Here is a 15618-nt window from a genome sequence, read left to right on the forward strand (position 1 = left end):
GAAATATAGGCGACGATTCGTATTGTTTTTAGATACGAGGAGAAATTTTCAACGACGCGAAGAATTGGATTCGACTCAACCGTTGAGGTGGTGTGTGATGCAGCATTAGCTCGAATTTCAACCTGGGCGTCTGGTAAAGCCTTCGCCAAATGGTCATTGATTGGCCAAGTACTGGGGTCAGCACTCAAGAACTGTGGTCCATCAAACCAGAAGGACGCGTCTAGCTCCTTGACCGTACAGCCTCGCGATGGCAGGTCTGCAGGATTGCAACTAGTTGGCACATGTCTCCAAGTTGCAGTTGGGGCGAGTTCATGAATGGCTGAGGCCCTGTTGGCTACGAAGTTTTTGAGGGTTGAGAGACTTGTGCGTAACCAAAAAAGAACTACTTCGGAATCTGACCACATTACAACTTTGTGTACACTAAAATTGATCAATTTCTGGACTTCACTCCAAAGTTTAGCAAGTAGATGGGCTGCGCAAAGTTCTAACCTCGGTATGCATAGGCGATTTATTGGCGAGACTTTCGACTTTGCTGTCAATAAAGTGGTTTTGATGCCCTCTGTAGTCACAGCACGGACGTAGATACAGCAACCATATGCTATATATAGCTGCCTGTTTGACTTGTGCCGACGTATCTGGGAATCTGAATGGACCCTATCTCTTGAAAGGAGGAAGCGACTGCATTCCAACGCTTATACATCTCTGGCGGAATTTCTTCATCCCAATCTATCTTCAGCGACCAAAGTTTCTGAATTAAGATTTTGGCAAGCGTGACGAGAGGACAAATCAAACCTAATGGATCGAACAGGCGAGATGCGAATGAAAGGATCAAACGTTTTGTTGGTGGGGCGTTTCCATCCAGTTCGAGAGTATTAAATTTAAACACATCCTGCGTTGGACTCCAAGTAAGCCCTAAAGTCTTAGTGTCTCCAGTGTCGCCAAGAGGAATTTTTGCTTCTTGCAACGGACTTTCGCTAAGGTCGCAGTTCGCTGCCCATTTGGCCAGCACAAAGCCAGCAGATTCGAGGATCTGTGAAATTTCCTGTTTGAGTGATTTAAGATCGTCCAGGGAATCTGCTCCTGATAGGAGATCGTCGACATAAAAGTCGTCGACTATTGCCTGCGATCCTTTCGGATGCGATTTGGCAAATATTTTGCTTAACTGGTTTAAGCAACGTATGGCGAGAAACGGAGCGCTAGCGGTGCCATATGTAACTGTGTTAAGTCGATACAGTTGTAATGGCTCTTCTCGGATGCGCCGCCAGACAATCATTTGAAAATCTCGATGATTCTCCTCTACTAACACTTGTCGGTACATCTTGGTGATGTCGGCGGTCATGGCAAATGGCCGTAAGCGAAATCTCAGCAAGGTTGCATACACGCAAGGCTGGATTGTTGGACCCACCATAAGGAGGTCGTTTAGTGATAGTTGTTTTTTTTTTTTTTTAACGGTATTTTATTTATCGAATCTTCTCTCTTAGAGACTAACGACAAGTTTGCAAATCTTAATCTAGTTTATATATTTTAATTAATTACAAATTAATAATTTTTTTTTTGTTTTTTTTTTTGTGGAATAACGGCCCTAACTATTGCTGCTGGGTGGGGAGGTCTCTTCGCCGGAGTCGTGTATAGCTTGTGGTCCAGATTAGAGACCGCGCAAGGTCTTTAGGATGGGCCTGGAGCTTGAGATTATACTTTGTTTTCGCTTTGTCGAGTTCGTCTTTAACTAAGCCTATGTTTAGATCTTTATGAATATTTTCATTCCGTATATACCACGGCGCTCCTGTTATAGTTCTCAGTATCTTTGATTGAGCTCTCTGGATTATTTCTAAGTTGCTGGCACATGCGTTTCCCCATAGCTCGGACCCATATGTCCAAATTGGTTTTAGGACTGCATTATACAAGAGTATTTTGTATTCTAATTTTAATGGCGAGCGGGCGTTAATAAGCCAATGTAGATTGCTGGCTTTAAATTTTAACTGATTTCTCTTAGCTTCGATATGTTTACGCCAAGTGAGTCGTCTATCCAGGTGGACTCCTAGATATGTTACTTCAGTTGTTTGTGGCATAATAATGTTGTTCAGGGATAGTGAAGGGCAGGTTTGCCTGTTTAGGGTAAAAGTAACATGTTTACATTTTTGTTCGTTAACGTTTATGCGCCAGTCTGCTAGCCATTGTTCTAGAAGCACGAGGTGATCTGCTAGGTGTTGCGTTGCTCTAAGAGGACATTTAGACCGACTTAGGATGGCAGTATCATCGGCGAAGGTTGAGGTTGTTGTAAGAGTGGATGTCGGGAGGTCTGCAGTATAAATAATATACAATGTCGGCCCAAGCACACTTCCTTGGGGTACTCCAGCTTTTATTGGATGATAATCAGAGATGAAATCTTTGCATCGCACTGCGAAGCTTCTTTTTTGTAGGTAGGACTCCAAAATTGTATGCGTGCTTTGTGGAAGTATTAATCTGATTTTATGAATTAAGCCGTCCAGCCACACGCGGTCGAAGGCCTGTGCGACATCCAGAAAGACAGCGGAGCAATATTCTCGCCTTTCAAATGCATTTCGTATCTCGGAGGTTATCCGGTTCACTTGTTCAATAGTTCCGTGTTTTTCACGAAATCCGAATTGGTGCATTGTGCATTGCATTGTGGGCTTGTAAGTATTGCTTAATACGACTGAGGAGGAGCTTTTCAAATATCTTTGATAGGCACGGCAGAAGGCTGATTGGCCTATATGACGATGGCTGGGACTTGTCCTTTCCGGCTTTATGGATCATTATGATGACAGACTTCCTCCATTGTTGAGGATAATATCCCAAATTCATCATGCTGTTAAATATTATGGTTAGAAGATGTATTGCACAGTTTGGCAGTTTTACAATCATTTTTGGGGTGATGAGATCGTGACCCGGCGCTTTCTTTTTGTCTTGGGACTGTATGATTCTTGTAACTTCTTCTGGATGGTATATAATTTGCGGGCTAGCTTCAGGATTGGAGATTAATGGCAGCACAAAGCTATTCGTAGCTGGAAGTGGTTTGAAGACATTTTCTAAGTGGTGGGCAAATGTATTCGCCCTCTCTTCGTTGCTGCGGGCCCAAGTTCCTGTTTGCGTATGTAGGGGTGATTCACTTTCTATTGGTGGACATATGCCTGACTTAGCTTTCCACAGTGGATATCTTTTGCTATTTGGTGAGAGTTGCTTCATGAAAGATAGTTCATCTCTATTTTTCTCAGCTTCTAGTGCTTTGCGGAGCATGCAGTTGGCTATTTTTAGGCGCTCCTTGGAGGCTGGGGATCTATGGGATTGCCACTCTCGACGAAGCCTTCTCTTATTGTATAGCAGTTCTTCGATGTGCCTAGAAGCACGTCTGCTGTTAAATGGTTTATTAGATGTTATAGGTTGCGTGGAATGTTGTGCAGCCAGTGTAATTACACTCACTAACTCTTCAACTGAATTGTCGAGGTCTTCTTCACAGGAAATGTTTGGGCGGTCATTAATATGAGTACTTACATACTTTCTGTATTTGAGCCAGTCTGTTTTACCATTAGTTAGAGAATGTAACCGTTCTGTAACCTGAGGGTGGTCATAGAGGTGAAGCAAGATGGGCGAATGATCTGATGATAGATCTGATAAGTGCTCCACACGCACATGAGCCTGCGGCACTCTTCTTGTGATAGCAAAATCAATCAGGTCAGGTTTCTTATTTGGGTCTGTTGGCCAATATGTAGGCTTACCCGGAGAAATAAAGTCAAGCTTGTTTCGCGGAGTTATAATCGCGTTGTAGAGTTGTTTTCCCTTGGGGTTGATGAGTCGATAGTTGTGAGGTTGTTTTTAAAGAAGCATCGAACACCACCCTAAGCTTTGTAGACGAGCTTTGAGGTCTGAGTATGCACTGGTAGGGGATGAAATAATAAGGTTTGCTGGGAATGACATTGTCTGTTGCTGACATATGTCCTAATGACAAATACTCTTGCATGAAATCTGTATACATCTCAAGCATTGTAGGGTTGGCATACATGCGTCGCTCGAGCGCTAAGAATCGTCTGCGGGCTGTTTCGTACGAGTGCCCTAAGCTATTGGGGCTCGATTTGAAGGGAAGGCTTACTATGAATCGGCCAGAAGAATGTTGACGTGTTGTATCTGCGAACGCTTTTTCGTACGCCGCCTGCTCGGGTGTGTACAACTGGGATTTTGTAAGTTCTGGTACTAGCTCGATTTCCCAAAATTTCTTTAGAAGGGAGTCAACTGCCGGAGTCTCGTCAACCGTCCCTAACATGCAGCACGCTGATGATGCTAAGGGTCGCGGAACCGTCCAACTTCCAGAAGCTACCCAACCGAATACTGTGTTCTGAAGAGTGGGACCGGAGTCTCTTTGTCGAATCTTTCCTGTTGTCAGCAAATCAAAAAACACGTCTGCCCCTATGAGAAGGTCGATGCGCTTCGGGGTGTTAAAAATGGGATCAGCAAGGCGAATGTCTTCGGGAATCCAATCAGTGGGTGCTGTGGAATGCACAGGATGATACGATGAAATGGCTTTTAACACAATAAATTCAACCACGACCTCAAAGGAATTGACACGAGAGCAAATGGTAGTTTGAACTGCATGGCGAGCTGTGAAATGTAAATTGCCGATGCCTGATAATGTCGTGTTGTGTTGATACCTCTTCAATTGAAGACCCTTTGCCAGTTCTTCGGTTATGAAATTAACCTGTGAGCCCGAATCTAAGAGAACCCTCGCCGTCTGTTTTTGACCTGATTGACTCTTTACGTCAACCAGAGCTGTGGCTAACAAAACCTAATTGACACCATTTTGATGACTATGGCTCAATGATGCGTTAAGTGATTGCTGAGTTAGTTGAGTATCGATGATCTGTGCAGTTGCTTCCACATTGCCAGTTTGACTTGGCGGCACCACATTGTTCCTGTGTAGCAGTGTGTGGTGAGGCTTTGAGCAGACTCGGCAAAATGAGGATTTGCATTGAGGGACGCCATGTCCTTTACGTAAACAATTTATGCAAAGCGGACAACTTTTGGCAAATTTAAAACGCGATTCCACTGATGCGTTTGCGAAGGACGGACAAGATTGAATGTAATGTTCCTTTGCTTTACAGAAGTAGCATTTTGTGTTCGCAGCTTCGGTATACAGTGAAACAGTTAGGGAAGTTTTACTAACCTTTCGGCTGATGCCGTCGCGATTGGGCTTAGTTTGCTTTACCCTCCCGGAGGTCGATTCATCAGCTGCAAGATGCTGATACCGCTTGTTAAGTGCGTCAGCGCATTCCTGCCACAAGGGAATAGATTGATAGTCTATTTGTTCTTCCCACCTAGAACGCGTTTTTGGGTCTACTTTGGTCATTACTATGTGGATAATCATAGCGTTTGCTAGAGTTTTGTCGTCACCAAGAGATAGTAGAGACTTATAGATGGCCGTGACCGTGTCGATGAGCGATCTTAACGAGGTGGCAGACGGCGGAGAAATTGTGGGAATACTGAACAGCCGCGCTACGCTATCGAAGAAGATTAAGCAAGGATTGTCATAGACTCGACTTAGACTCTCTAGTGCCTTTGGGTAATTATCGTCCGTTATTTGATATGCCTTGACAGTACCTAGAGCTTCCTTTTCTAAGCACGACAGCAGGTGATTGAACTTTTCTACGTTTGTTAATTGGGGATCTGCATCAACTAAGCTTGTAAAGAGTCCTATAAAGTTTTTGAAATCCGCATAATTACCATCGAACTTCGGCAACTTCATGTGCGGGAGATACCGACTGTGCGACATGGACGTATTTAGTCCCAAGTTGTAAGACGATCTCTCGTGTGCCCTATCTGCATCTGACCTACTGCAAAGTAACTTAAGAAACGACCTCGCTGAAATGCATAATTCTTCCAGGTCCGCACGACTTGCTATGTCCAAGCTGATTTTTTCGATTTCCTGCTGAAGGGTGAATGCCGTTTTAATGTAGTCATTGAGAATGTCTAATCGACATTCCATCTCGCACGGCTCGAAGGGACGCGTCTGCGTGCGAGCTGCCTTGTTGATCCGTTCAATATTACGCCTAACGCGGTCCAGCTGCTCAAGCAGATCATTTGTATCGGAATGATCTTCTTCGACGGAAGAAGTTTTGCCTATACGCTTTTTGCCCATATTTAAAAAAGAAAGATGTTGGCAGTTGTACGTACAAGCACTGCGAAGGGATGAGAGAATGAATGGTAATTTTATTTACGCTAATGCACTGCTACTTCCGACGTATGTATACGTATGTATGTATATAGACCCAAATAAAAACGAAATCAATTGAGCTTGATGCACTCAGCAATGGAAGTAAAGAGCAGCGATGAAATTTCGGCCCAAAAGATATCAATAAGAACACACGGTTCCCCACGAACATGAGAAAGCCAAGGAATACAAATTGTAGTACAACTTATCTGCGAAGATGTAGCTGGTGTCGTTGTATTAGTGTGGCTTCACGTCTGTGTGCGCTTGCAGCGCAGCTAACCTTTGCCGGCGAATATCGCGACAAAGCAACGAATGTAAAACGGCGAAATTTGCTTTTATGTATTGGTGTAGCGACCACGTGCTACAGATGCCTTATGTCCACGAATAGAAATATTTCTTTGCGAAAATGCTGCTTATTAGCAGATGGTTACATACTTTATTTGGTGATACTTAAGCAATTCCAACGGCGAAACGATGACTTCCAACGTGCGCTTACGTGTGTGTGTGTGTGTGAGTGGAGCCGGCGAATCTTCGGAATCTGACCACATTACAACTTTGTCTACACTAAAATTGATCAATTTCTGGACTTCACTCCAAAGTTTAGCAAGTAGATGGGCTGCGCAAAGTTCTAACCTCGGTATGCATAGGCGATTTATTGGCGAGACTTTCGACTTTGCTGTCAATAAAGTGGTTTTGATGCCCTCTGTAGTCACAGCACGGACGTAGATGCAGCAACCATATGCTATATATAGCTGCCTGTTTGACTTGTGCCGACGTATCTGGGAATCTGAATAGACCCTATCTCTTGAAAGGAGGAAGCGACTGCATTCCAACGCTTATACATCTCTGGCGGAATTTCTTCATCCCAATCTATCTTCAGCGACCAAAGTTTCTGAATTAAGATTTTGGCAAGCGTGACGAGAGGACAAATCAAACCTAATGGATCGAACAGGCGAGATGCGAATGAAAGGATCAAACGTTTTGTTGGTGGGGCGTTTCCATCCAGTTCGAGAGTGTTAAATTTAAACACATCCTGCGTTGGACTCCAAGTAAGCCCTAAAGTCTTAGTGTCTCCAGTGTCGCCAAGAGGAATTTTTGCTTCTTGCAACGGACTTTCGCTAAGGTCGCAGTTCGCTGCCCATTTGGCCAGCACAAAGCCAGCAGATTCGAGGATCTGTGAAATTTCCTGTTTGAGTGATTTAAGATCGTCCAGGGAATCTGCTCCTGATAGGAGATCGTCGACATAAAAGTCGTCGACTATTGCCTGCGATCCTTTCGGATGCGATTTGGCAAATATTTTGCTTAACTGGTTTAAGCAACGTATGGCGAGAAACGGAGCGTTAGCGGTGCCATATGTAACTGTGTTAAGTCGATACAGTTGTAATGGCTCTTCTCGGATGCGCCGCCAGACAATCATTTGAAAATCTCGATGATTCTCCTCTACTAACACTTGTCGGTACATCTTGGTGATGTCGGCGGTCATGGCAAATGGCCGTAAGCGAAATCTCAGCAAGGTTGCATACACGCAAGGCTGGATTGTTGGACCCACCATAAGGAGGTCGTTTAGTGATAGTTGTGAGGTTGTTTTTAAAGAAGCATCGAACACCACCCTAAGCTTTGTAGACGAGCTTTGAGGTCTGAGTATGCACTGGTAGGGGATGAAATAATAAGGTTTGCTGGGAATGACATTGTCTGTTGCTGACATATGTCCTAATGACAAATACTCTTGCATGAAATCTGTATACATCTCAAGCATTGTAGGGTTGGCATACATGCGTCGCTCGAGCGCTAAGAATCGTCTGCGGGCTGTTTCGTACGAGTGCCCTAAGCTATTGGGGCTCGATTTGAAGGGAAGGCTTACTATGAATCGGCCAGAAGAATGTTGACGTATTGTATCTGCGAACGCTTTTTCGTACGCCGCCTGCTCGGGTGTGTACAACTGGGATTTTGTAAGTTCTGGTACTAGCTCGATTTCCCAAAATTTCTTTAGAAGGGAGTCAACTGCCGGAGTCTCGTCAACCGTCCCTAACATGCAGCACGCTGATGATGCTAAGGGTCGCGGAACCGTCCAACTTCCAGAAGCTACCCAACCGAATACTGTGTTCTGAAGAGTGGGACCGGAGTCTCTTTGTCGAATCTTTCCTGTTGTCAGCAAATCAAAAAACACGTCTGCCCCCATGAGAAGGTCGATGCGCTTCGGGGTGTTAAAAATGGGATCAGCAAGGCGAATGTCTTCGGGAATCCAATCAGTGGGTGCTGTGGAATGCACAGGATGATACGATGAAATGGCTTTTAACACAATAAATTCAACCACGACCTCAAAGGAATTGACACGAGAGCAAATGGTAGTTTGAACTGCATGGCGAGCTGTGAAATGTAAATTGCCGATGCCTGATAATGTCGTGTTGTGTTGATACCTCTTCAATTGAAGACCCTTTGCCAGTTCTTCGGTTATGAAATTAACCTGTGAGCCCGAATCTAAGAGAACCCTCGCCGTCTGTTTTTGACCTGATTGACTCTTTACGTCAACCAGAGCTGTGGCTAACAAAACCTAATTGACACCATTTTGATGACTATGGCTCAATGATGCGTTAAGTGATTGCTGAGTTAGTTGAGTATCGATGATCTGTGCAGTTGCTTCCACATTGCCAGTTTGACTTGGCGGCACCACATTGTTCCTGTGTAGCAGTGTGTGGTGAGGCTTTGAGCAGACTCGGCAAAATGAGGATTTGCATTGAGGGACCCCATGTCCTTTACGTAAACAATTTATGCAAAGCGGACAACTTTTGGCAAATTTAAAACGCGATTCCACTGATGCGTTTGCGAAGGACGGACAAGATTGAATGTAATGTTCCTTTGCTTTACAGAAGTAGCATTTTGTGTTCGCAGCTTCGGTATACAGTGAAACAGTTAGGGAAGTTTTACTAACCTTTCGGCTGATGCCGTCGCGATTGGGCTTAGTTTGCTTTACCCTCCCGGAGGTCGATTCATCAGCTGCAAGATGCTGATACCGCTTGTTAAGTGCGTCAGCGCATTCCTGCCACAAGGGAATAGATTGATAGTCTATTTGTTCTTCCCACCTAGAACGCGTTTTTGGGTCTACTTTGGTCATTACTATGTGGATAATCATAGCGTTTGCTAGAGTTTTGTCGTCACCAAGAGATAGTAGAGACTTATAGATGGCCGTGACCGTGTCGATGAGCGATCTTAACGAGGTGGCAGACGGCGGAGAAATTGTGGGAATACTGAACAGCCGCGCTACGCTATCGAAGAAGATTAAGCAAGGATTGTCATAGACTCGACTTAGACTCTCTAGTGCCTTTGGGTAATTATCGTCCGTTATTTGATATGCCTTGACAGTACCTAGAGCTTCCTTTTCTAAGCACGACAGCAGGTGATTGAACTTTTCTACGTTTGTTAATTGGGGATCTGCATCAACTAAGCTTGTAAAGAGTCCTATAAAGTTTTTTAAATCCGCATAATTACCATCGAACTTCGGCAACTTCATGTGCGGGAGATACCGACTGTGCGACATGGACGTATTTAGTCCCAAGTTGTAAGACGATCTCTCGTGTGCCCTATCTGCATCTGACCTACTGCAAAGTAACTTAAGAAACGACCTCGCTGAAATGCATAATTCTTCCAGGTCCGCACGACTTGCTATGTCCAAGCTGATTTTTTCGATTTCCTGCTGAAGGGTGAATGCCGTTTTAATGTAGTCATTGAGAATGTCTAATCGACATTCCATCTCGCACGGCTCGAAGGGACGCGTCTGCGTGCGAGCTGCCTTGTTGATCCGTTCAATATTACGCCTAACGCGGTCCAGCTGCTCAAGCAGATCATTTGTATCGGAATGATCTTCTTCGACGGAAGAAGTTTTGCCTATACGCTTTTTGCCCATATTTAAAAAAGAAAGATGTTGGCAGTTGTACGTACAAGCACTGCGAAGGGATGAGAGAATGAATGGTAATTTTATTTACGCTAATGCACTGCTACTTCCGACGTATGTATACGTATGTATGTATATAGACCCAAATAAAAACGAAATCAATTGAGCTTGATGCACTCAGCAATGGAAGTAAAGAGCAGCGATGAAATTTCGGCCCAAAAGATATCAATAAGAACACACGGTTCCCCACGAACATGAGAAAGCCAAGGAATGCAAATTGTAGTACAACTTATCTGCGAAGATGTAGCTGGTGTCGTTGTATTAGTGTGGCTTCACGTCTGTGTGCGCTTGCAGCGCAGCTAACCTTTGCCGGCGAATATCGCGACAAAGCAACGAATGTAAAACGGCGAAATTTGCTTTTATGTATTGGTGTAGCGACCACGTGCTACAGATGCCTTATGTCCACGAATAGAAATATTTCTTTGCGAAAATGCTGCTTATTAGCAGATGGTTACATACTTTATTTGGTGATACTTAAGCAATTCCAACGGCGAAACGATGACTTCCAACGTGCGCTTACGTGTGTGTGTGTGTGTGTGAGTGGAGCCGGCGAATCTTCGGAATCTGACCACATTACAACTTTGTCTACACTAAAATTGATCAATTTCTGGACTTCACTCCAAAGTTTAGCAAGTAGATGGGCTGCGCAAAGTTCTAACCTCGGTATGCATAGGCGATTCATTGGCGAGACTTTCGACTTTGCTGTCAATAAAGTGGTTTTGATGCCCTCTGTAGTCACAGCACGGACGTAGATACAGCAACCATATGCTATATATAGCTGCCTGTTTGACTTGTGCCGACGTATCTGGGAATCTGAATGGACCCTATCTCTTGAAAGGAGGAAGCGACTGCATTCCAACGCTTATACATCTCTGGCGGAATTTCTTCATCCCAATCTATCTTCAACGAGAGGACAAATCAAACCTAATGGATCGAACAGGCGAGATGCGAATGAAAGGATCAAACGTTTTGTTGGTGGGGCGTTTCCATCCAGTTCGAGAGTGTTAAATTTAAACACATCCTGCGTTGGACTCCAAGTAAGCCCTAAAGTCTTAGTGTCTCCAGTGTCGCCAAGAGGAATTTTTGCTTCTTGCAACGGACTTTCGCTAAGGTCGCAGTTCGCTGCCCATTTGGCCAGCACAAAGCCAGCAGATTCGAGGATCTGTGAAATTTCCTGTTTGAGTGATTTAAGATCGTCCAGGGAATCTGCTCCTGATAGGAGATCGTCGACATAAAAGTCGTCGACTATTGCCTGCGATCCTTTCGGATGCGATTTGGCAAATATTTTGCTTAACTGGTTTAAGCAACGTATGGCGAGAAACGGAGCGTTAGCGGTGCCATATGTAACTGTGTCGATACAGTTGTAATGGCTCTTCTCGGATGCGCCGCCAGACAATCATTTGAAAATCTCGATGATTCTCCTCTACTAACACTTGTCGGTACATCTTGGTGATGTCGGCGGTCATGGCAAATGGCCGTAAGCGAAATCTCAGCAAGGTTGCATACACGCAAGGCTGGATTGTTGGACCCACCATAAGGAGGTCGTTTAGTGATAGTTGTGAGGTTGTTTTTAAAGAAGCATCGAACACCACCCTAAGCTTTGTAGACGAGCTTTGAGGTCTGAGTATGCACTGGTAGGGGATGAAATAATAAGGTTTGCTGGGAATGACATTGTCTGTTGCTGACATATGTCCTAATGACAAATACTCTTGCATGAAATCTGTATACATCTCAAGCATTGTAGGGTTGGCATACATGCGTCGCTCGAGCGCTAAGAATCGTCTGCGGGCTGTTTCGTACGAGTGCCCTAAGCTATTGGGGCTCGATTTGAAGGGAAGGCTTACTATGAATCGGCCAGAAGAATGTTGACGTATTGTATCTGCGAACGCTTTTTCGTACGCCGCCTGCTCGGGTGTGTACAACTGGGATTTTGTAAGTTCTGGTACTAGCTCGATTTCCCAAAATTTCTTTAGAAGGGAGTCAACTGCCGGAGTCTCGTCAACCGTCCCTAACATGCAGCACGCTGATGATGCTAAGGGTCGCGGAACCGTCCAACTTCCAGAAGCTACCCAACCGAATACTGTGTTCTGAAGAGTGGGACCGGAGTCTCTTTGTCGAATCTTTCCTGTTGTCAGCAAATCAAAAAACATGTCTGCCCCTATGAGAAGGTCGATGCGCTTCGGGGTGTTAAAAATGGGATCAGCAAGGCGAATGTCTTCGGCAATCCAATCAGTGGGTGCTGTGGAATGCACAGGATGATACGATGAAATGGCTTTTAACACAATAAATTCAACCACGACCTCAAAGGAATTGCCGATGCCTGATAATGTCGTGTTGTGTTGATACCTCTTCAATTGAAGACCCTTTGCCAGTTCTTCGGTTATGAAATTAACCTGTGAGCCCGAATCTAAGAGAACCCTCGCCGTCTGTTTTTGACCTGATTGACTCTTTACGTCAACCAGAGCTGTGGCTAACAAAACCTAATTGACACCATTTTGATGACTATGGCTCAATGATGCGTTAAGTGATTGCTGAGTTAGTTGAGTATCGATGATCTGTGCAGTTGCTTCCACATTGCCAGTTTGACTTGGCGGCACCACATTGTTCCTGTGTAGCAGTGTGTGGTGAGGCTTTGAGCAGACTCGGCAAAATGAGGATTTGCATTGAGGGACGCCATGTCCTTTACGTAAACAATTTATGCAAAGCGGACAACTTTTGGCAAATTTAAAACGCGATTCCACTGATGCGTTTGCGAAGGACGGACAAGATTGAATGTAATGTTCCTTTGCTTTACAGAAGTAGCATTTTGTGTTCGCAGCTTCGGTATACAGTGAAACAGTTAGGGAAGTTTTACTAACCTTTCGGCTGATGCCGTCGCGATTGGGCTTAGTTTGCTTTACCCTCCCGGAGGTCGATTCATCAGCTGCAAGATGCTGATACCGCTTGTTAAGTGCGTCAGCGCATTCCTGCCACAAGGGAATAGATTGATAGTCTATTTGTTCTTCCCACCTAGAACGCGTTTTTGGGTCTACTTTGGTCATTACTATGTGGATAATCATAGCGTTTGCTAGAGTTTTGTCGTCACCAAGAGATAGTAGAGACTTATAGATGGCCGTGACCGTGTCGATGAGCGATCTTAACGAGGTGGCAGACGGCGGAGAAATTGTGGGAATACTGAACAGCCGCGCTACGCTATCGAAGAAGATTAAGCAAGGATTGTCATAGACTCGACTTAGACTCTCTAGTGCCTTTGGGTAATTATCGTCCGTTATTTGATATGCCTTGACAGTACCTAGAGCTTCCTTTTCTAAGCACGACAGCAGGTGATTGAACTTTTCTACGTTTGTTAATTGGGGATCTGCATCAACTAAGCTTGTAAAGAGTCCTATAAAGTTTTTGAAATCCGCATAATTACCATCGAACTTCGGCAACTTCATGTGCGGGAGATACCGACTGTGCGACATGGACGTATTTAGTCCCAAGTTGTAAGACGATCTCTCGTGTGCCCTATCTGCATCTGACCTACTGCAAAGTAACTTAAGAAACGACCTCGCTGAAATGCATAATTCTTCCAGGTCCGCACGACTTGCTATGTCCAAGCTGATTTTTTCGATTTCCTGCTGAAGGGTGAATGCCGTTTTAATGTAGTCATTGAGAATGTCTAATCGACATTCCATCTCGCACGGCTCGAAGGGACGCGTCTGCGTGCGAGCTGCCTTGTTGATCCGTTCAATATTACGCCTAACGCGGTCCAGCTGCTCAAGCAGATCATTTGTATCGGAATGATCTTCTTCGACGGAAGAAGTTTTGCCTATACGCTTTTTGCCCATATTTAAAAAAGAAAGATGTTGGCAGTTGTACGTACAAGCACTGCGAAGGGATGAGAGAATGAATGGTAATTTTATTTACGCTAATGCACTGCTACTTCCGACGTATGTATACGTATGTATGTATATAGACCCAAATAAAAACGAAATCAATTGAGCTTGATGCACTCAGCAATGGAAGTAAAGAGCAGCGATGAAATTTCGGCCCAAAAGATATCAATAAGAACACACGGTTCCCCACGAACATGAGAAAGCCAAGGAATGCAAATTGTAGTACAACTTATCTGCGAAGATGTAGCTGGTGTCGTTGTATTAGTGTGGCTTCACGTATGTAGGTGTCTGTGTGCGCTTGCAGCGCAGCTAACCTTTGCCGGCGAATATCGCGACAAAGCAACGAATGTAAAACGGCGAAATTTGCTTTTATGTATTGGTGTAGCGACCACGTGCTACAGATGCCTTATGTCCACGAATAGAAATATTTCTTTGCGAAAATGCTGCTTATTAGCAGATGGTTACATACTTTATTTGGTGATACTTAAGCAATTCCAACGGCGAAACGATGACTTCCAACGTGCGCTTACGTGTGTGTGTGTGTGTGAGTGGAGCCGGCGAATCCAACGTGAGTTTGTGCCCAAACGGCAGCAATGTATAATGCGGCTTCCACTTAAGTAAAGTTGCGGCTTTACAGCCGGCTGAGATCCAACGATGACTTGGAGTCGGCAGGAGCGATGATTCCAACACACACACGCGGTGGCACTTGAAGAGTTGACGAGTTGAGTGAGAGTGCGCAGTCCACGCAGATCTTTGCGGGCTGCGGCGATCGAACAATTGTCTACAAAAAACGCTTAAATTCTTGCCAATGTCCACCCGGGGGCGCCATAATGTTTGCCTAAAGCAAATGAGTATTTAAAGCAACTTGTAGACACCGACAGAACTTAACGTTTTAAATAATTAGACACACGATGTTCTCCTTTGCGCAGTTTTATTCCAAGTGCCGTATGAGCCAATTCGCCGTGGGGCGAAAAAGCTAACAGCGATCAGGGTTGCTTCGAGTGCAACTTAACATAGTAGGTTTTCAGGGTTGGTTAACATGGTAATAAATTCAAAAGAAAACCGTTACATGTCGAGCCGTTGGGGGTGTTTTAATTAGCGATTTCAGCAGGCTGTGCTCCGCCTCACAGCTATCTGTGGCGCAACATGTATCAGCTGTACAAAATTCAGAATACTATAAAAAATACGATAAGCATATGAAATGACTATACAATGTTTTTAAGAAGGATGATTTAAATATGCGACACATATTTCGGGATCATATCATCCCTGACATGAATTATGAGACATTTACGAAAATTTGTCAAAAATGTTGGGAGGATAAATAAGGATTTTTATTTATAAGTAAGGATGACAATATTCATAAGGGACGATATAGAAAAGGATTTGATCAATTTATTCTTCTTTAATTTTAATAAAAGTTTGGGGCGGGGTTGTATGACACCCAGTTGAACAACAGATTTCAAAATGGTTAGATCATTGACTCTATCAGTGAATGGAAATAGTTCCGTTATAAACACAGTTTATTTTCCACCAATTGAATTAATCGGGGAATATGAGTGTGCGCTAGTTGA

General features: G+C 44.3%; 5 protein-coding genes across 8 annotated transcripts in view; 1 reads left to right on the top strand and 4 right to left on the bottom strand.

Moving 5' to 3' along the window:
* LOC138912397 (uncharacterized) overlaps positions 1-15618 on the top strand; it is a 68690-nt gene that overhangs the window by 36273 nt on the left and 16799 nt on the right. The gene's annotated exons all lie outside the window — the stretch shown is intronic.
* On the bottom strand, positions 599-1339 carry LOC138912118 (uncharacterized). The gene has a single exon (XM_070211975.1). It carries the CDS (start codon positions 1337-1339, stop codon positions 599-601), a length of 741 nt encoding a protein of 246 aa, XP_070068076.1.
* LOC138912119 (uncharacterized) lies at positions 4420-6145 on the bottom strand. Its single transcript, XM_070211976.1, has 3 exons — positions 5360-6145; positions 5174-5281; positions 4420-4500 (listed from the first exon to the last, which is right to left on the bottom strand). Exons 1-3 carry the CDS (start codon positions 6143-6145, stop codon positions 4420-4422), a joined length of 975 nt encoding a protein of 324 aa, XP_070068077.1.
* On the bottom strand, positions 6960-10118 carry LOC138912120 (uncharacterized). Its single transcript, XM_070211977.1, has 3 exons — positions 9333-10118; positions 9147-9254; positions 6960-8768 (listed from the first exon to the last, which is right to left on the bottom strand). The coding sequence occupies exons 1-3, from the start codon at positions 10116-10118 to the stop codon at positions 6960-6962; spliced, it is 2703 nt and encodes a 900-aa protein (XP_070068078.1).
* On the bottom strand, positions 11495-13996 carry LOC138912121 (uncharacterized). The gene is made up of 3 exons (XM_070211978.1): positions 13211-13996; positions 13025-13132; positions 11495-12646 (listed from the first exon to the last, which is right to left on the bottom strand). The coding sequence occupies exons 1-3, from the start codon at positions 13994-13996 to the stop codon at positions 11495-11497; spliced, it is 2046 nt and encodes a 681-aa protein (XP_070068079.1).

Source organism: Drosophila takahashii, chromosome 2R (assembly GCF_030179915.1).
Source record: "Drosophila takahashii strain IR98-3 E-12201 chromosome 2R, DtakHiC1v2, whole genome shotgun sequence".
Classification (NCBI taxonomy): Eukaryota; Metazoa; Arthropoda; class Insecta; order Diptera; family Drosophilidae; genus Drosophila; species Drosophila takahashii.